The 20798-nt window shown below is 40.8% G+C and overlaps 1 protein-coding gene across 2 annotated transcripts in view; it reads right to left on the bottom strand.

Moving 5' to 3' along the window:
• SPTB (spectrin beta, erythrocytic) overlaps positions 1-20798 on the bottom strand; it is a 123058-nt gene that overhangs the window by 7975 nt on the left and 94285 nt on the right. Inside the window, exons 32-33 of one of the 2 annotated variants that reach the window (XM_083349373.1) lie at positions 20119-20194; positions 860-1122 (exon numbers count right to left, since the gene is read on the bottom strand). In XM_083349373.1, the coding sequence (XP_083205499.1) occupies positions 860-1122; positions 20119-20194 (339 nt within the window). Of the gene's footprint in view, positions 1-859; positions 1123-17320; positions 17780-20118; positions 20195-20798 lie in introns of those variants that run through there. The other variant, XM_083349371.1, reaches the window with a different exon arrangement.

The following is a 20798-nucleotide window of genomic DNA, read 5'->3' as shown; positions in this document are numbered from 1 at the left end:
AAGATATTTTAAAACATACTGTAGCAGAAGAAAAACAAAGACCATGACAGAACAATAAAAAAATTCCGTGGTATAAATTGCCCCATTTTTAGATGTTTAGGAAGATCAATAGTGCAATATCAATAAATTTTGTGAGACAGTTAATGAGGTTGGTGAAGTTGAATCTAGGCAGTCATATAGTTAAGTACTTTGGCTTTCAGAATATTTTGATTAGGGTAATATGCTTAGCAGGTTTTAATTTTTTTAAAAAAATTACAGCCCGATGTTTACTTTCTAATGACATAGCAAAAATGCAATGGCATTTTCTGATCCTTCACTGTCATCTCTCAACTACGATACAGCAATATTTTCACTTGGTAAGTCTAGATGTTTACATGGGTTTAAGAGAATGGGAACTACTTCAGTTTTTGAAATTGCTTCTTGAAGCAAAACTGCCAATATCTTGCCTTTCTGGCTGGCAACTGTGACTAGAGAATCATCGCATCACTAAGCTTCTTCAGTATAACTGCCTTTATCCACAAACTCATACTGAGAAAAATCTCATCCATATCATACTCTTCACTACATTTTTTAAATGCAATCAGGAAACATAAATGTTTCTCTTCTTACACAGCTATTGGTTTCTCCTACTGACACAGATGAAGCTTCTGAGATATACTCCCATCTGCAGGCTTAATGATGCTGGTGCTATGACTTATAGATATTTATCCTTTGTCCTAAAATGCTGTGAATTCATAGGAGTTAGCACTTTCTGCAGAAAGCAGCAGATCACAGAGAGAGAGCGAGTGAGAGTAATATGGAAATTCTTCCAACATGAGATTTGAAAACAGATCAGAAGCCAGACAACAGTTATGTGTACCTGTTGGAAGCCCTCTTGTTAGGTGCCTCTAGGTCATGCTTCCGTCCCAGGTAACCCTCAAGTTGCACACTATGAGATCTATCCATCTGTGCTGGGAGGGTTGCTGTCTCATCAATCTCACTCACAGGGGTCTGGACCACTTTAAAAAGAGATTCCTTGGTGGACGTTTCTTCAGTGTCCATGTTAAGCTCTATCTCAGGTAGTTTGTCTTCAGACAGCTCTTCTGGTGCTATGTCATGACCTGTGTCATCATCTTGCACTTGCTGTAAACATGAATATGAGAGAAAGCTTAAGTAAAACCAAGAACAATGCTGGGATTAGGGGTTAAGGATAGCCCATGCCATTCCCCAGAAGAACCTAATTCTTCACATTATCCCAAATAGATTGTTATGATTGTACACGTATCTCAGACAACAAACAATAGGTATATTTCAGAAAATTTCCTCCTTTTCCTGAACTCAATTCATATGGAATATTAGTTCAAAAATGAAAATTGTTTAGGATTGCTCTCTCCTTAAGATACTGGACTGTAATATGCTGGATTTTCAAATCAGGGTAGAAGCATTTAAAAACATACTCCATTCCCAAAGCATTTTTTTTTAGATATTATGAAATTATCTTGGTTCTTTCTGGCAACCGTTGAGTAGCATGAGATGTCTTACTATATGTGAGGAGACAAGCTTGTAATTCCTCCATATAGCAACATTGTTGCTCTAAGACTGAGTCCCCATTTGCATCTTAAATATCACAGCAGAAGAAACAGGTTGCTAAGGTATTCCTATGTCCCCAGGACACTGTCTCCATATCATTCTTGTCCCTGAATGAGAGAAGCCATCAGCAACTTCCAATAGCTGGGAGATTTATAAAATCCGATCAATCATGTAACCCCTAGGATGGGAACGGCTGGTACTTATTGGTGACTTCAGGTTGGTGCAGCATATCTTCTCTCCTTGTGTCCAAGATACAATGCTCTACTATTGTGATTTTTTGTCTTTTCCCTCTATGGAAAGAGGAAAGCATTCACAGCAGCTCCCTTCAGTCAACTTTTGGTGGGCTTCTTCATGCTTAATTCATCTGAAACAAACTCATGCATGCTAAAACAGGGGAGCCATCTCCTGTAGATAGTGGTGGGATTCAAATATGTGAACAACCAGTTCTCTGTGTGGATGGCTTCTTCTGGAAGTCCATTCTTGGCCTGGGTGACAAAAAATTAGCTACCGGTTCTGCTGAAGTGGTGCAAACCGGCTGAATCCCACCACTGCCTGTAGACCTTTGATGCTCATGCACCCCTGCTTTGAGAGAACTGCTTCCTTTTCTATGTTCCATCCCCCCCCCCACCAGTTATTTGGTGGGTTTTCTGGAGTGTAGTTTTATGCAATGTTATAAAAAATATTATTCTCTCCCCCCCCTCAATCAGTTAGCTATGAATTTGAGGAGGTTACAGCATCTTTACATGGATGTAGAGATCAGTTGCTTTAAAGCAGACATGTCAAACAGAAGGCCCGGGGGCCGGATCCGGCCCGCGAAGTGGTTTCATGTGGCCCGCGAAGCCATCCTGGAAACAGTGAGGGAACGGCCCCCACTGCCTTGGCCCTGGCCCAGAGACCCTCCTTCTGCCAGAGACCCTCAGATCTGTCCCACTCTTGCCCAGGCCCCCATAGGCACCCTTGATGTGAACGATGTAGAGTTGGCCATGCCCACCCAGTAGGCCATACGCACTCTAGCCACACCCACCCAGTAGGCCACGCCCACCATGGCCATACCCACCCGGCCCCCTGAGGGCAACCGCAATGCTGATGTGGCCCTCAATGAAATTGAGTTTGACACCCCTGCTTTAAAGCATGGTAGTCTTGCAGATTAGCTTTATTAGCTAATTATTAGGAGGTGCCTAACGAGGTGATCTGCTCACGTCCCCATCAGCTTTCTGTGGGGGTTATGTTTGCTTCTGCTGGAAGGGTGGAGGCATATTTTTGTACATTTGAGTGTCTGTGTGTGAAAACAAAAAGCAACTCGTTCTGTACCAGCCTACTACTGGCCCTGCAGAAAAGGCAGGGACAACCCCTTTACAAGAAGGCAAGAGGCTGGAACTAAGCCTGCCAAATTTATGGACACAAAAGCAAACAGAGCAAAACAAAACATGAACCATGAAACAGGAGCTATACAAATGGTTGCCTTCAGCAAACCAGCCCTCCCACACATTCCCCTTTTAAACAGTTCAAGGCGTGGCTTCTCTCTGCCTCCTTCCAAGGTGCCCCATTGCCTTCCTCTGTTTACTCCTGCTTGACTGCCTCCTGCGTTGGGCGTCCTTGAACAGGGCCAGCTGTGGGTCATCTTCATCCACGCTGTCAGGCTCACACAGCTGGGTCTGCGTCGTAACCAGATGGGAGGGGCCTGGCTGAGGGCTCTGCAGAGCCTCAAGGCTATCCTCAGCAAGCTCTCCAACACCCCCCTCCTCCTCCTCTGAATCGTCCGACCCAACTGCCGAACCCACAGGCTGACCCTGAATCACAACACTCGTTTATAAGAAAGAGTGCCCTATGTGTATCGCTAGCTGATCAGTGAATGTTACAAATGTGATCCTTTATTTTCTAGGAAATTAATCTAATACATTTGATACTTTTTATAAATCTTGGACTGGCATTTTTTCCCCAGAGCGTACAAACATACATAGCTTATATCTATGTATATGTATGTAATATGCACACCTTCAGGAAAGGGGGATTTCCAGAAGTGGTTTAATCTACAGTTGGCAACCTTAGGTTGACAAAGTGAGAAAACTAGGCATTGCAAAAATCTCTTTCTGTGCTTATATTTTTCTTTTGTTTGCCTTCCCTTTTCAGAAGAAATCATCTTAAATTCATGGTCATTTTCCTCTCAGATAAATACAGCTAATATTCTGAGATAAAGTTCTATAAAATAACACTAGACTGCTATCTCTTGCATGAAGGAAAAGAAGATCCTGCACATGAAAACTGAACAAAATTTAGTTGAGAACCCTTCTAATGCTAATTCTCTACACTGGTTACTTTGAAGACGCAATCATGTGATTGCACTACCTATATTGTAATCTGTACCACACTTTTTTTTCTGACTATAGGTTAATGATAGCTATCAGAAATACAGTTCTTTTGATCCTAAATTGCACTTGTTCTAAGATCTTCTACAAGTTTATAATACCAATGGGAACGGAACTGAACCATTTTAGGCTACTTGAAACATTTGGCTTCCTAAGTGGTAATGCTGGGACAAAATAGGTACAATATCTAGCAAATAGAGAGATAATTCTTGTTTAGAAACAAAATGGCCCAGAGTCTGCTCTAGTTGCTATTGGTTAAAATGTTTTAGTGAAGACAGTGATAGGAAACATCCATACGCCAAGCTAAAATATGGTGAGCTAGTAGTAGATAGTTCAAGGAGTTGCATGTACTTGGCAAGTATAGGTAAATTATAATAAATTATGGTTCGCAATGTGCCCAGGCAACTGAATTAATGCACTAAACCATGAGCTAGTGGGTGGGAACTGTGTGCACCTAGAAAGTACAGGTAGTCCTTGACTTATGACTACAATTAGAGACAGCATTTCCACTGATTGTTAAGTAAGTTGTGCCCAATTTTATCCATTTTGCTCTGTTTTTTAAGCAAATCACTGCAGTGATTAAGTGAAGTGATTTAAGTGAATCATGAGGTTGCTAAGTGAATCTGGCTTCCCCCATTGACTTTGCTTGTTGGAAGCCAGCTGGAAAGGTTGCAAATGGCATTCACATGACCCCCAGATGCTGCAACCATCATAACCATAATACATTGGTTGCTAATTGCCCAAATTTTGATCACCTGACTGTGGGGAAGCTGTGATGGTCGTAAGTGCAAGGACTGATCTTAAGTCACTTTTTTTGGTGTGTTGTAACTGAAGAGTAGCTAAATGAATGATTGTAAGTTGAGAGCTACCTGTATAGGCAAGTGATGGTTTCCTGTGGTTCAATTAATTGTTTCTAACTTGTAAATCTAGAACCATGTGCTTCATTATCTTATCTTCCGTTGGTAAAGAAATGTAAGAAATTATGTCATGTTTTGTATTTCTCTCCAAATAACAGTGCATGAATTAAAAATAAGCGCAAAGGAAATCTTTATATCCTATTTTCTGCTTTTTTCTATCAAACGTTAACAGGAAATGTGTTAAGCAGCACTGAATCAATGTCAGCCAACATGTGATTAGACCAGGGGTAGGCAACCTTGGCTCTTTTATGACTCATGGACATCAACTCCCAGAATTCCTGAGCCAGCCTGGCTCAGGAATTCTGGGAGTTGACGTCCACGAGTCATAAAAGAGCCAAGGTTGCCTACCCCTGGATTAGACCTTTAGTTTTGATTGGATAGTCTCCCCTTCCCTCGAAATGTTACTAGGGGAGCAGTGATGCAAGATCGCTATGAAAAAGCCTCTATGCCAGTTTTACCCAACAATCCTCTGGATCTTTTGCAGACAGTATGATAATTACATTGGTTCAAAATACAAATTCTGGTGCTGATATATAGTGTAAATTGGTGCTGTTTGGGTTACAGTTTGCTTTAAAGTTTACTTTAAACTTCTTATTATCTTGGAAACTGCTATAAGAGCACTATGCTGGATTAAAAAAGAAACAAACCTCTTACATAGATACAGGCAAGTTTAAAAAAAGCATTCTCTATTGAAGCTTACAACACTTAACTCTACTTATATCAAATATATTGCTTTTGTGTCAGATTGTTTATAGTTTACCATTAGAATAAAGAATGGAGCTCTAGGGCAGGTCATTTCAACCTTTTCACCCATTGTACCACTTTTAGTATATGGCAACATCCAAGTACCACCAGTTGCCTAGCAAGGTAATAATAATAATAATAATAATAATAATAATAATAATAATAATAATAATAATAATAATAATAATAATAATAATATAAAGTTGGAAGGGACCTTGGAGGTCATCTAGTCCAACCCCCTGCTCAGGCAGGAAACCCTATACCATTTCAGGCAAATGGCTGTCCAGTCTCTTCTTAAAAACCTCCATTGTTGGAGCATTCACCACCTCTGGAGGCAGGTTGTTCCACTGGTTAATTGTTCTAACTGTCAGGAAGTTTCTCCTTAGTTCTAGGTTGCTTCTCTCCTTGACTAGTTTCCATCCATTGCTTCTTGTCCTGCTTTCAGGTGCTTTGGAGAATAGCTTGACTCCCTCTTCTTTGTGGCAGCCCCTGAGATATTAGAACACTGCTATCATGTCACCCCTCACCCTTCTCTTCGTTAAACTACACATACCCAATTCCAGCAACCGTTCCCTATATGTTTTAGCCTCCAGCCCCCTAATCATCTTTGTTGCTCTTCTCTGTACCCTTTCTAGAGTCTCGACATCTTTTTTACATCGTGGTGACCAAAACTGGATGCAGTATTCCAGGTGTGGCCTTACCAAAGCATTGTAAAGTGGTATTAGTACTTCACTTGATCTTGATTCTATCCCTCTGTTAATGCAGCCTAGCACTGTGTTGGCTTTTTTGGCAGCTGCAGCACACTGCTGGCTCATATTGAAGTGATTGTCTACTAAGACTCCGAGATCCCTCTCACAGTTACTACTATTGAGCAAGGTACCACCTAAACTATACCTATGCATTTGATTTTTCCTGCCTAAATGTAGAACCTTACTTTTTTCACCATTGAATTTCATTTTGTTAGATAGTGCCCAGTGTTCGAGTCTGTCCAGATCCTTCTGTATCTTAAGCCTATCTTCTGGAGTATTGGCTATTCCTGCCAGCTTGGTGTCGTCTGCAAATTTGACACCAAGCTGGCAGGTGTCAAAAACTTGATGACCAAAAAAAAAAAAAGGAAAAAAGTGATGAAGTACAGGTAGTCCTCGACTTACAACAGTTCGCTTAATGACTGTTCGAAGTTACAATAGCACTGAAAAAAGGGGGCCCCAAGCCACGACCGAGCAAGACACCTGCCTGCCCGGCGGCACTCTTCCTCCTGTCTGAGGTTTTCATTGTTGTGACCATTTCTCTTGAGGATTGGCAGTGGGAGTGGGGCGAGGGATGTTTGGTTCCCGCCTCCCCCCCCCCCGTCTGCTGGGTGGTTGCATCAGGTTTTGGTCACTTCACATGACCCTGGGACACTGTGACCGTCATAAATATGAATCAGTTGCCAAGCATCTGAATGTAAATCACAAGACCCTGGGGATGCTGCAACATTCCAGCTGATCAGCGTTTTTCTGGGCTCAGCAGAAGCGCCAGGATCAGCACCGAGCTCCAGGTGGAGCCTGATGCTGATCCTGGTGCTTCCGCTGAGCCCTGACAGCCCTGCAGCTCCAGCCGTCTCTCGCTCAGGCTTGTGCGGTACTGCCACCAGTTAAGTTCATTCTCCTCCCCCACTACCACTTTTCTAGGATGGCTGCGTACTACCTGCCAGGTGCCAATGTACCACAGGTGGTACCCGTACCACTGGCTGAAAAGCCCTGCTCTAGGGCCAATGTTCCTTCTACTTTCCACCCAGATACAATGTCCAATCTTTTCCTGCCCTATTCAGAAATATATTAAATTATATTCCCCAAATTTAGAATTCCTCAATTTGTAAAGAACTCTAGTTATTTGTTTATTTATTCAAATTTATATGACAGGCTGCTGTGAAAAGGATGAATTATACTGTATATTCTTATACTGTAAAAGAACATGCTAAAGGTAAAGGTAAAGGTTTCTGACTCTAGGGGTCGGTGCTCATCTCCGTTTCAAAGCCAAAGAGCCAGCGCTTGTCCAAGGACGTGTCCGTGGTCATGTGGCCGGCATGACTAGACGCCAAAGGCGCACGGAACGCTGTTACCTTCCCACTGTAGTGGTCCCTATTTTTTACTTGCATTTTTACATGCTTTCGAACTGCTAGGTTGGCAGAAGCTGGGACGAGTAACAGGCGCTCACTCTGTTATGCGGCACTTGGGATTCGACCCGCCAAACTGCCAACCTTCTGATCGACAAGCTCAGCGTCCTAACCCACTGAGCCACCGCGTCCCTTACAAAAAAACATGCTAGACTGAGGCTAAAAGCTGGCCTAATGAAATGTTTCAACTCCATCTTTGAATTATTTCTATCTCGAAAGAGAGGAAAGGCCAGACAATATAATTTCAATATAATTTCAAGCTTCAGTTCATTGTTAAGAACTGAATTATTTAGGATGATACTGAAAAAAATAATATAATTGAATACTCTGGCATTTTTGTTATTATTCTTCCTTCTTAGTTTTAACTTTTTTGGAGCCATTTTCATTTATTTTAAATTAGGCTTTTATAAAGCATATAATTAATTATGCAGTAGGTTTACATTTTTTTGCAAAGTTTTCCATACATAATTAGTATCCACAACTATTGTTAACCATTATGGGTTTTTTCAAAAAAAATGTAATTGTAATATTTTAAACACTTTTCAAAAAATGATTAAAACTGGGACATCGGAGATTGAAGAGGAAGGACTGATAATGCAGAGGGGCTGTTAGTATATATAAATCTTACACGGCTGTAATGCCCAAAGAGTCTAAGCTTAACATACATGGATAGGATCATATCAGATGCATAATCTGAAATCCTTTAATGAAAGCAGATGCATCTTCATGATATCAGTTTGCTGAACCCACAATGCATGCATTATGAACAAAGCCATAGTGAGACTATGGATCAAGGCATGCATTTCTCTTAATAAGAAAAAGTGCTCAGCAAGATTCAGAGCCAATCTTGATCCTGTTTTCTACTGTTGATTTGCAAGCATACTATTCATATAAAATACATCTCATTACATTCAATAGGGGTTGTGTTCAGGTAAGCATATACTGTATAGAATTATAGTTGAAGACAATGGAAGTTGCCTATCAATACTGCACATACAATATGCAGCAGATCTGTGCTCAACGGTCCTTTCCAATTGCTGTCTGTCTCCCCAACATAGTCTAACTATGGAATATCCTCCCAGAAACATCTCATAATGTTGACTTCATGATTCTTCTAGCAGTAGCCAAAGATAGGTAGTGCCTGATGTTTTTAATCTTCTTTATATTTCTGCTGCTATATTATGGTTATTATATTTGTGATATTTATAATTCATTGTGTTATTGTGACAGCCTCTGCTGCTTTTGAGTGACTGTTTAATTTGTTCTGACTGGATTTCATTTGTCTTTTAATGTTATGGCATGGAAGAGTTATATGGGCCTAATAATATTTAAGAATAACATCAAACAAAGTAGTGTATTAAGAGAGATGAAGGACAAGGATAATGTGCTCAACAGACTTTCTCTTCTGGATCCAACAAGTAGATTCAACAAGTCAAAATGGGCTTTTGTGTTATGTCAAAGAAAATCGTTGGTTTTATTTATTTATTGCATTTGTACTCTGCCACAATAAATATGACTCTCAGAGAATTCCTCTAAAGGAAATCACATCCTGCTTTGGGCTCAACGAGATAGATGTGTCTTTTTATTGTGCAGCGAGAAATTCATTACCTACAAACTGTTTTTATAAGTAGGCTTCAGGTAAATTACCATTCAGATGATAAATCATTATATAGATTCTGAAAATGAAGCTGTTTACGCAAAGCTATTGTATGGATCGAAATTGATGACTTTGACTTTGGAGCTACTTTTGGTTCAAACTCTAAAATTGAAGCCCCAGCACTTCATTTTAGAAGGAAGAAAAAAATAGGTTGTTTATTAAAGTTTCTTTGTACAGCATAAAGATCTGGGTACTTGATTCTAATGTCTCAAGGACACAGGAATTTACAAGGTAATCATTAAGTTTCCTGTAAACCTGAAAACATCAACTGTCTGTTGACGCAGCAAATTCTATCTCTATATATGTGTATATGAATGCATATGGCATATCTTGAAACGTTGGCACAATTAAGAAGAAACACCATAGTACACAAACTCCAGTTTAAATATTTTCAGAGGCACGCAGGCGTTGTATATTTCTCAGTAAGCCTCTCACAGAAGTCTCAGATCCTGTTTTCAAATAACATGAATCCTTTCAGCAGGTGATTTCTTCCTTCCTCCCTATTTCATATGATTCCCAGCAAAATATGCATTCTACTGATGTGCAGCACGCAAAAACACCTACACAATCATACCGTGAAAGACATTGATCTTAAACGATGGATAAAGCCATTTGTCCAAAGGTATTCACTGGCAAAATGCTTTCAGAGCTTCTCTCTCCCTCTTTAAGATATAATTCTTTGGCAATGCCATGCATTGGTTGTCCAGGAGTTCTCAATGCATTATTTTCTACTACTGTGGTACTGATGAAGCTAAATTCTTAGATTATAAAATCACCGCTGTTCATTCGCAACAGGATGAGCTTCTGTTCCTGCCCCAGCTCCTGTCCACCTAGCAAGCAGTTCGAAAGCATGTAAATGTGAAATTAATAGGTACCACTTTAATAATAATAATAATAATAATAATAATAATAATAATAATAATAATAATAATAATGTAGTTGGAAGGGACCTTGGAGGTCATCTAGTCCAACCCCCTGCTCAGGCAGGAAACCCTATACCATTTCAGGCAAATGGCTGTCCAGTCTCTTCTTAAAAACCTCCAGTGTTGGAGCATTCACCACCTCTGGAGGCAGGTTGTTCCACTGGTTAATTGTTCTAACTGTCAGGAAGTTTCTCCTTAGTTCTAGGTTGCTTCTCTCCTTGACTAGCTTCCATCCGTTGCTTCTTGTCCTGCTTTCAGGTGCTTTGGAGAATAGCTTGACTCCCTCTTCTTTGTGGCAGCCCCTGAGATATTGGAACACTGCTATCATGTCACCCCTCACCCTTCTCTTCATTAAACTACACATACCCAATTCCAGCAACCGTTCCCTATATGTTTTAGCCTCCAGCCCCCTAATCATCTTTGTTGCTCTTCTCTGTACCCTTTCTAGAGTCTCGACATCTTTTTTACATCGTGGTGACCAAAACTGGATGCAGTATTCCAGGTGTGGCTTTGGTGAGAAGGTAACAGTGTTTCTGTCTGCCTTTGGCAAATAGCTATGCTGGCCACACGACCACAGAAAATGTTTTCGTACAACACTGACTCCCTCAGTTAAGAAATGGAGATGAGCACCGTGCTCTAGATTCAGACACGACCGGACAGGGAAACCTTTACCTTTACTGTTCATTCTAGCTATCTCATTTGCATCTCTGGTTCTCTTATTATGTTACAACTAGTTATCTTGGGAGTACACTGCTGAATTAGGAAAAGTATGGCTTGACCGAACTTCATAAAAAATATTTTTGTGATTAACTTCACAATATGTAGAATGTGACTTACGCTTGCTGCTCTTTTTTTGCAATTTGCCACAATTCTAACGTATTGCATAGTGAATCTTATGAAACCAAATTCCTACAAATGCCAAGTTAACAACCATAACACTGTCTGGTTGGAAGATGGACGTAAAAACCACAGAACATATTTGATGGGCCTGGTGATTCCACAAATATGTGTAATGTAAGATGTCTCAGAACGAGAAGTATAGAACTGTGATTCAAATAGACAACACAGAAGAAATCAGTGATAAGCTTTTTAGAGAAAAAAGTTCAAGACAGGCCAAAAAACTAGCGAGATGGAACTAGGAGAAGGCTCAAGATTTTTGAAACTTAGGGGCATTTTGCAGAAAGGAGAAGACAGACAAGAAGAAATCTTACATGGATAAAGAGAAGTAGAGCCTTCTAGATGTCTGTTAAAGACATCTGGTGAATTAAGTAAGAAAAGAAAAATGTACAAATAAAGGGCTGAACGGAATAAGATATAGCTGGAGACTTTTTAAAAAATGAACAGGAAAGTCCCAGGATTTCATAAGCAGGTTATGTAAAAGAGCAGTAAAATGAGTAAGGAGGAAGAAATAAGTAGTGAAAGAAACAGTGAGCACACTTAGCAGTGAGAACATAGAAGCTTGCAGAGGATCAAGCAAATTCGGTTTCCAGAAGCTACATCAGCACCTGCTGAACAAAGAGCTACAAAGACAAAAGCTGTCCCAGCCCTTTACAGCAGAGGTCCCCAACCTTTTGGGCACCAGAGACCAGTTCCACGGAGAAAGGTTTTTCAAAGGGCTGGAGAGTGCGTGGTTTGGTGTGCTGCCTGCATCTCATGGATGGGACTTTGCTTGTTTGCGTGGACCGGTTGTTGGCATGCTGTGGCCCGGTACTGGTCCACGGACCGGGGGTTTGGGGACCCCTGCTTTATAGGATCAGACTGATATGGACAAGATAGACAGTATTTAATATTTATTTGTTATGTATATGTAGGGGTGCGGGTCTGTACATGTTGCATATAGTATGTTAGGTGTGTGTCATGTATGTGTTTCACTTTGAGAGCGGGCAACTAAATTTCATTTTTGATGTGTGCCGTTGTGCCCACAGTAACAAAATGATAATAAAGGTTATCTCATCTTAAAGGTGGGGTGCCTCTGCTTCCCAAGTGTAAAAGGGATATTGCCCTAGAGCAGGGGTCGGCAACCTCGGCTCTTTGATGACTCGTGGACTTCAACTCCCAGAATTCCTGAGCCAGCATAGCTGGCTCAGGAATTCTGGGAGTTGAAGTCCAGGAGTCATCAAAGAGCCGAGGTTGCCGACCCCTGCCCTAGAGTGATGAGCTGACCCACCCTGTTGTTTTCTTATCCAACATGCTGCACATTCAACAGAGGCAAAATGTAGCATTTAGGCAGCTGAGTTCAGGATATAGGACCATCCATATAATGCCTGTTTTGAAAGATCAGCAGCAGCTGCCAATTGCCTATTAGACATAATTTAAGTCCTGGTTTGACCTTTAAAGCTGTAAATGGTGTAGGCCTGACTTTCAGAGGAACCGTTTCCTCTGCTATAAACCTACCCACTTACTTAGATCAGCAAGACAGGGCATTTTGCAGATGTCCCATATCTAGTATATGGCAGCATATCTTCTCCTGTGTGACCCCAAGCTAAGGAAGTACACTTAGTTTCCACTGTCCTGGTGTTTAGAAAAATAGTAAAAAGTTGTCTCTTTTTCACCAAGCCTTTAACCTATTTTACTTTTGTCTTATTCTAATTCCATTTTTATTAAGTTCTATAATTTGCCTCTTAAATTGGTGATAGGACATAAATGGGAGTAATGGGAAATGCACGCAAACCATAAATTATGAATTATCCACCCCTTGCTTTAACAGAAGGCATAAAACCCTTGCTAAAGTTTGTGAAATTTTGTTGGAAGGTGCAAAGGTAGCAAAAGATAGCAAAGTCCAGAAAAAGGCAACAAATCTTTTTTGTAAGTGAGTTGTTGGTGTAACTTATGATTGTGTATCTTGCACAGATAATGAAGAATATACAGCATATCAATGATCACACTGCTGTGAGAAAGTCCTTGAAACTTTTATTATGATTTTTTTTTCATCCTTTGTCTGATTCACAGAATTTTACAGCAGTCCAGTCACCTTCTTCTATTTGGAAACTTCCAGGATTTGTCCATTGCTGTTGCTGCTTTTTTAAACATGGGGATAGAGCAGGGGCGTCAAACTGGTGGCCTACAGGCCAGATGCGTGACACGCAGGCCAGGCCCACCCTGGCTTCACAAAGGCAAAAAACGTCATAATATGGAGGAAATTTGTTAAAAAGGGGAAAAAAAGGAATTGCTGGATGGTACCTTTTGATTGATAGCACTTGGAACCTTCAGCCTGGAGGTACCTAAATAAAATGTTGTTCCTCACAAAGAGATGACCTGTGCTTCTCAGTGGAAATATGACTGCAAAAAGTTTTAAAATAATCAGATGCACTATTTTCTTAGAGTAAATATAGAATGTAAGATGAAGTGTGTGCCTTCATAAATACAAGATGAAGATTTTCTTGGGTAAATAATATCTTCAGAAGCGTCAACACTATGACTTTGAAAAACAACGTAAAATGTATTATGTGCATTTTGCTGGTGCATGTGGAAACTTTGCCTGCATAATTCTCAACTTATTTGATATATCTGAGCGGTGGTGCTCCCTATCAGGCTAAAAAAGCTAATTTATCTGCTGTAGAACTCCTCCATTGGCTATATCTATGAGAAGTATACAAAGTACATTGTCAGGATTGCTAACAGGAGCACTCCCAAAATAAAGGTGAAGTTTTAGATTTGAGACAGAAGAATCCCAGAGACTTAAGGTGTCTCCAATAGAAGGCCAATGAGTATGCCAATCAAGACAAAGGTACAATTTGCTAGGTTTTCACATGAATGAGCCTCCTGGACCCCATGGCATTTGCAGCTAAGCAGTGGAAGAAGTATCTGGAATTATGGATCACGTCAGGAAAGCAATATTTAAAGTGATGGTGAAGACAATGGAAAATAACTGAGATTATTTTCATGATTGCATGCTGTAATCTGTTTTTTGCTCCCCTTCTGAATCATTTGCTCTATACTAAACACCGAGGCTTGGAGCTGAGTGGTGGCTGGGTGTGTACAGGTGTTGTGGTAGAGTGGCTGGCTGCTGTGACCCTCTTCCCTGAGGAGGTCCTTTACTTCCATGCTGGTAGCCTTGAGGAAGAATGAAGATTCAGCTCCAATCTGATGGCTGAGTACCAAGGGCTGGACTGTGAGTTTCCCATTACGAATGGAGGACCGCTTTCTTCCTCTGGTGAGAACCCAAACTAGGAACTGGGGTGGGAGTGAATAAGAAGGAGACCCTCTTACAGTTCGTGGGAAAGGTTGTGTGGATGCTAAGGTGCATGACTGCACTCTCCATCTGGGGCCTTGGCCAACACTAGGAATAAGGGAGCAAATGAGGCTTTGGATCGAATCACACCCACTAACCTCTCCCTTCTCATGGGACCCATTATTCCCCATGGCTTATGGATGAGTTGAGGGAGATGAAATGAGAGGAGACATTTAGAGTGTGGCTGGTGCTCAGCAAGGGATGAACTCTACCAAACTGGGTTAGAGCTGCTATAAAGGCCTACCACATGGCAGTAAGGCCAACAAGCGCCAACAAAGCGCCAGTACAGGTTGTCCTCGACTTACAACAGTTCATCTAGTGACAGTTTGACGTTAGAATGGCACTGAAAAAAAAATGACTTATGACCATTTTTCTCAGTTATGATCTCTGCAGCATCCCCATGATCACGCGATCAAAATTCAGATGCTTGGCAACTGGTTCATATTTATGGCGGCTGCATTCTCCCACGGCTATGTGAGCCCCTTTTGCGACCTTCTAACAAACAAACTCAGTGGGGAAGCTTAACAAACAGGGTACTAACTTACCAGCTGCAGGGATTCACTTAACAACTGTGGCAAGAAACGTTGTAAAATGGGGCAAAACTCATTTAACAAATGTCTCAATGCACAACATAAATTTTTGGGCCAATTGTGGTCATAGGTTGAGGATTATCTCTTCTACTCTGCCCTTACTACATCCACAGATAGCAATCCTATGTCCCTGTTTAGAGTAGCATGAGCCCTCTTGGGCGGGTGAATGGGGGGGGCTTGGAGAACTTCTTACAGAGGCACGAGGAAGAATCTATTTAGCATCTGTCAAAGTTGCCTGGATTCACTCAGAGTTGGACATGGCCTTGTTACAGGTCTGAAGGAAATGTCTGGTGGAGGGGTGGGGAGGCTTGCCTGGTTATCTGGAGACTGTTTGAACTTGTTGGATCCGAGGAGGTGGACCAGGTCCTTAGAGTTGTGCATTTTTTCCAAGAGAAACCAGCATTATACTAAGTTCACTCAGTAAATGTCTAGCAAAGAGCTTGGGGTTAAGCTATTTCTTTGCTGGACATTTATAGTATCTTAAAATGTCACCCAATCATCTTTGTGTCAACGGAAATGAAGACAGATTTTAATATAGCCACAGTGATAATTGGCTAATGCACATCCTTAGTGAGGAAACAGCATTAGCTATGAATTCTACCCTCTGACTTTCTTTTCCTCTTCCATCTATAGAATAAATTCTCTGTATTTCTGAAGATGTGAGGATGCTATTCTTATCAACAAATTATTCTACTGTGTTTTCAAGAGACACAGTAGCTCTACAAGGCAATTGTATGAAGTTTGTATAGATACATTTGTATGCATATATTTACATCTATAAATAATTTTGGAAGTTAGGTTTCGTAGAAGACAATCCAAATAGTGTATCATGCAAACAGATTACTGAACTAGTTTGCACACCATCCCTGGAACATCCCTAGCCAGTTATCATAGTTCCTTTTCAATTATTTTGGCTCAAATAATTTCCCTCTTGATGGTTCTGATTTAAAAGAAAAGTTCCTTTCAATTAGTAATTATTTTTCAAACATACTTGCTATGCTTTCATTTTAAACACTCAAAATAGGATTTGTACAATTCATTGAGATATATGGGAACTCTGACTGCAAGTTGAAACGATCAATCATGCTCTTAATTTTCACAATTTAACCTGTTGCTGATTTTCGTCTACTTACTGCCATGTTGCACAAACTGTTACAGGAAAGGATAATCACAGAATTTGTTAACTTCTTTCCCACAAGAGCAGCTACGTCTTTTTCCATGCTACAACACAACAGGGATAAGGGGTATTGGCATGATCTAATATTTCCCTATCCTGGAGCACATCCTTCAGGTTTTGCTGTGTTGGACTCTGGAGGCCTCCCACTTATCATCAGCTGTGATGGTTCAGTATAAAATAGGAAAGGAGATATCAGATATATAATTAATTGATCGGGTATTCAAATGAAATTACCCCCGTTCCCAGGCCATGTCACTGTGCTCTGTAAGTTTTTTTTCTCCATTCAGCCTTTTCTGTGGGTGCACCTACCCTCTGGAACCAGCTGCCCATGGAGCTCAGGACTGTCCCTGACCTACGCTCATTCCGCCGGGACCTGAAGACTTGGCTCTTTGAGCTCTCTGACCCAGGCTGAGAATTTTAACTGGGGTTTTATTTTCAGGGATAATTTAATCTTTTAATTCTCTTTTAACTTTGTATTTTATATTGATGTGATTTTAAAATGCCCTGTAAACCGCCTTGAGTCCTTCGGGAAAGGGCGGTATATAAATCTAATAAATCTAATCTAAATCTAATCTAATCTGGTCCTATATGTGATGCTGGGGAAACAAATCTTCCATTTGACAAAAAACATATGAAGTCTGAAGATGTTATTTTTACACTCTTTCTGATGATCTCAGTTAAACTTCATTCTCCACTTTATAGTCAGTCATCTGGTTTGGCCTTGAGCAGACCTGGGCTATCTCGGACAGGCCTGAATAGAATGGTGGGCAAGAAAGCAGTAGCGCAGAACCTTGAAACATAGCCCCTCTCTCTCTCTCGAGTAATAAGGGTATTCAGATTTAATTTCAAGCATGAGGATACATACTTTCTCTTTGTATGTATTTACTACCCATATTCCCATTGCTTGCCTTCTAGGGAAAAATGTTTTTAAAAAGAATACTAGAGTTTGAGAATTGGCTTTAGAGTAAGTCACTATCTCCAAAACAATGGCTGTTGTTATAAACGCCCGAGTGTCTTTTATTTTAAGATTTCCATGTTGAAAGCTCACAAGCCTATCCTGATTGCTCAAGAAAATTTAGAAAGGAGAGAAAGCAAGTAAAAAAAATAATTAAGCAAGAAAGAAAATAATTATTAAATATTTTGATGGGCTATTTGATTTGATTCAAAGTCCTTACACATGACAGATCTTTTACAAATGGTATTCCAAATGTATATAAAAAAAATAAAGCCCCTTTCTTCTGGCCGCAAGGGATTTTCCAGTTAGAGTTTCAATTCGTGATCCATGAACCCTTCAGCACTGTGGGAAGGAAACAGGAAAACTTCACAGAATCAGCAGGAAGACTGGGTGATGAATATCTCTGCATTCATTCGTTTGATACAGCTGCTGGGCTAAATAAAATCACTTGGAAGCCAAGGCTTCTTGGGCTGCATATACAGCTCAGGATCAGGCCTGCAAAGAGGAAAGTCTCTCGAGAATTACTCTAAAGAAAGTGATTACCAATTAAATTAAGAATGGACATATTCTGCTTTTGACGGTTTACACTGTTGAATTCGAGTAAGTTCCTAATAACTATCAAATATTACATCTGTGACAGGTATCCTTTGAAAGTGTTGATAGCTGACAATACAACAGAGCTCTCCAGAATACCCCTGCAAGGGAGTCTGAAAGATAAGTCAAGAACTCTAATTCTATACGTTTCGTAATTTGTGGTTTTATTTAGACGTTAAATGTTCTGACTTGGCCAGTTGAAAATGTCATTTTTCCCCTTCTCAGCAAAACAGTATCAATTAAATGCAGTTGTGCCTTTCCAACTGAACCTATGGATGCCAGTAGAAAAGGGGAGGCTATATTTGTCTTTTCTTCCCTCTTCCCAACCGCTCCCTGGGACCCCCAGAAGGCATGTCCTGGGAATAATGCAGAGGTTTACTATGAGTGGATACAGGAGAATCACATCCCTCTCTTCCTTTAACAGAGTCTTCCACTGGCTCAAAAATTCTTCAAATAATGCGATTTCCCCCCCCCCTCAACTTATGAAAAGGACCAGCGGATATAAACTTAGAATTATTATAAAAAAATACAATGTCTTATTAAAGATTCTAATTACAAAAGAAGTAATGATATAAAAACTCTACCAACACAAGGGCCAGAAAGGATGGCAGCAAACGCAGACATTAAAGAAGTTCAAACAAATGACATTTCAGATGATAAAAGATAACAATACAGGATTTAAAACAATAACACAAATTGCCATTGGACTAAGGAAAAAAAATCCAGTGGTCCCTAGCCTGTTATCTGGCACAATGGGCCTTTCCCCACCTCCATTAACCATTGCATAAACAGGGTCTAGCAACCTCTTTTTTCCGCCATGTTCCTTGGCACTGTCTTAATCTTTTTCCCAATCCATGAGTCGGACACTCTTAAGTCATAAAATGTTAGTCCCCCCCCCTTACTTTGTCATTGTCCAAAGGCAGCTAACCTCAAGATGTATAAAATCTGTTAGGCGTTTGTATCCTGGAGGGATTTGGAAACAGAAACCACAGAATCAGGGACAGAGAGTGGCAATGGGAGCTGTCTATGGTGCCGGTAGACTTTTCTGTCGGTTGAGATGAGTAAAAGGTTCTGTCATTCAATAGTTAGGAAAGGCAGCTATCAGCACTATAGGGCTATAACTAGGAAAGGTCTCAAAATGCAGTGCAGCATATTTGCTCGCAGAGAGGAATCTCCCATCTTGGAATCCGTTTCTGCACAATGCTGCAGAGGAAGCGTGTAAGTACTGTAAAGTCTTTTGGGGTGTAACTAAGGCAAAGTTCTCAAAGTCCCCACCCCCACCCCCCAATGAGACAGCTCAGGTGTCAGAACCCTCCAAGGCTTTGCCAACTGAAGGTAGGTAGGGGAAAAAAAGAAAATGGCCACACAACGGCTTCTGCTCTCCTGCTTCATAAAGAGTGCTGCCAGCAGCAGGCGCTAGGGAACATGCCGCGGTCTTGGAAGGCATCACCTGGTCTGGTCTCTGCTCTCACAATTGAAAGAAGGAAAAAAAGGCTGCTGGCAGCTCCAGCTTGGTGCCGACGGAAGCAGCTGCCATCCTGGGAGTTGCAGAGCACAGCAGCAGTTCCTTCCTTCCACCAACCTTCTGTCTTTGGGCTTCCCCTGTGCTACAGCTATTGCTGCTGCTGCTGCTGCTGCGTGGACCCTGCGCGTGTTGACGATGCAGGACAAGGAGTGGTAGGACCTCGGTGCCTTTCAGCTCCCAGGTGGCCTCCTCCCTGGCTTTGACAACTCATTCACATCTGGTCCAGAAGGCAAAAGTAAAGGCTACACTCAGTGATTCAAGGTCACAGCTCTCCCATTCTCCTAACTTATACTCATCAGGAAGAGGAGGAAAACTGCACTAGGAGGCACTCTTTAAAAAAACCACCCCAAAACTTTATTTTAAAAGCTGAACAACCACCTCCCACTCCCCAGATGGAAGAAAAGAGATCCTCCCATACCTTATGCCTTATCAGCCTAAGCCCAGCCTAACAAAACTGGGAAATGATTATTCTGCTGTCACAGGCGCTCCCTTTTTTCTCGCCTTTGGAGTTCTCTGCTAAAATGTCTTTTGCCCTCAAACAAATTAAACATCACTGTGAAGTACATTTAAAGTATCAATTCTTGCTCAAACAGGAGACACATTTGCATTTCACCGTTTCAATAGTGCAGACGGTAAAACAACACAACATAAATATGAAAAGCTGAATTAAGCTGCTGAATTTTCTAGGAAGGGTAAACTAAAACTGGTAACTGACCAGCGATGAATCTTCTGCAGCATGGGAAAGGGCATCTTTTAGACTTAGTTCCTTCTTCCCATCCTTTTCAGTAGACCTATAGCAAACAAAAGTGTATTCTAAGTAAATGGTAAAACTGAAATGATATAATTGATTTAATTTCTCTTTTAAATAAAGACATTTGATGTTGAAACCGTCAATGCCTGCTGTTAATAAAATGTAAGTAAAAAATCCATATACCATAAGTCTAGAATACAGGTAGTCCTCTACTTACAACCATTCACTTAGTGACTGTTAGAAGTTACAACAGCCCTGAAAAAAAGTGTAAGTTTTCACACTTACATCCATTGCAGCATCCCCATGGTCACATGATCAAAATCTGGGCACTTGGCAACTGGTCTGTATTTATGACAGTTGCACTGTCCTGGCGTTATGTGATCATCATGTGTATCCTTCCCACCTGGCTTCCGACAAACAAAGTCAATGGGGGAAAAGTTGGATTCACTTAACAACAGCATGATTCACTTAACAACTGCAGTGATTCATTTAACAACTGTGGCAAAAAAGGTTATAAAGAGTGCTGCAACTCACTTAACAACTGTCTTGCTTAGCAAAGGAAATTTTGGACTCAGTTGTGGTAATAAATCAAGGATTACCTATAGTAAAGTAGATTTATGGAGTATGAGCATTTAATTATATAA

Source organism: Vipera ursinii, assembly GCF_947247035.1.
Source record: "Vipera ursinii genome assembly, chromosome: 1".
Classification (NCBI taxonomy): domain Eukaryota; kingdom Metazoa; phylum Chordata; class Lepidosauria; order Squamata; family Viperidae; genus Vipera; species Vipera ursinii.
The sequence above is the reverse complement of the archived record's forward strand: the minus strand, read 5'-3'. Positions and strand labels throughout refer to the sequence as shown.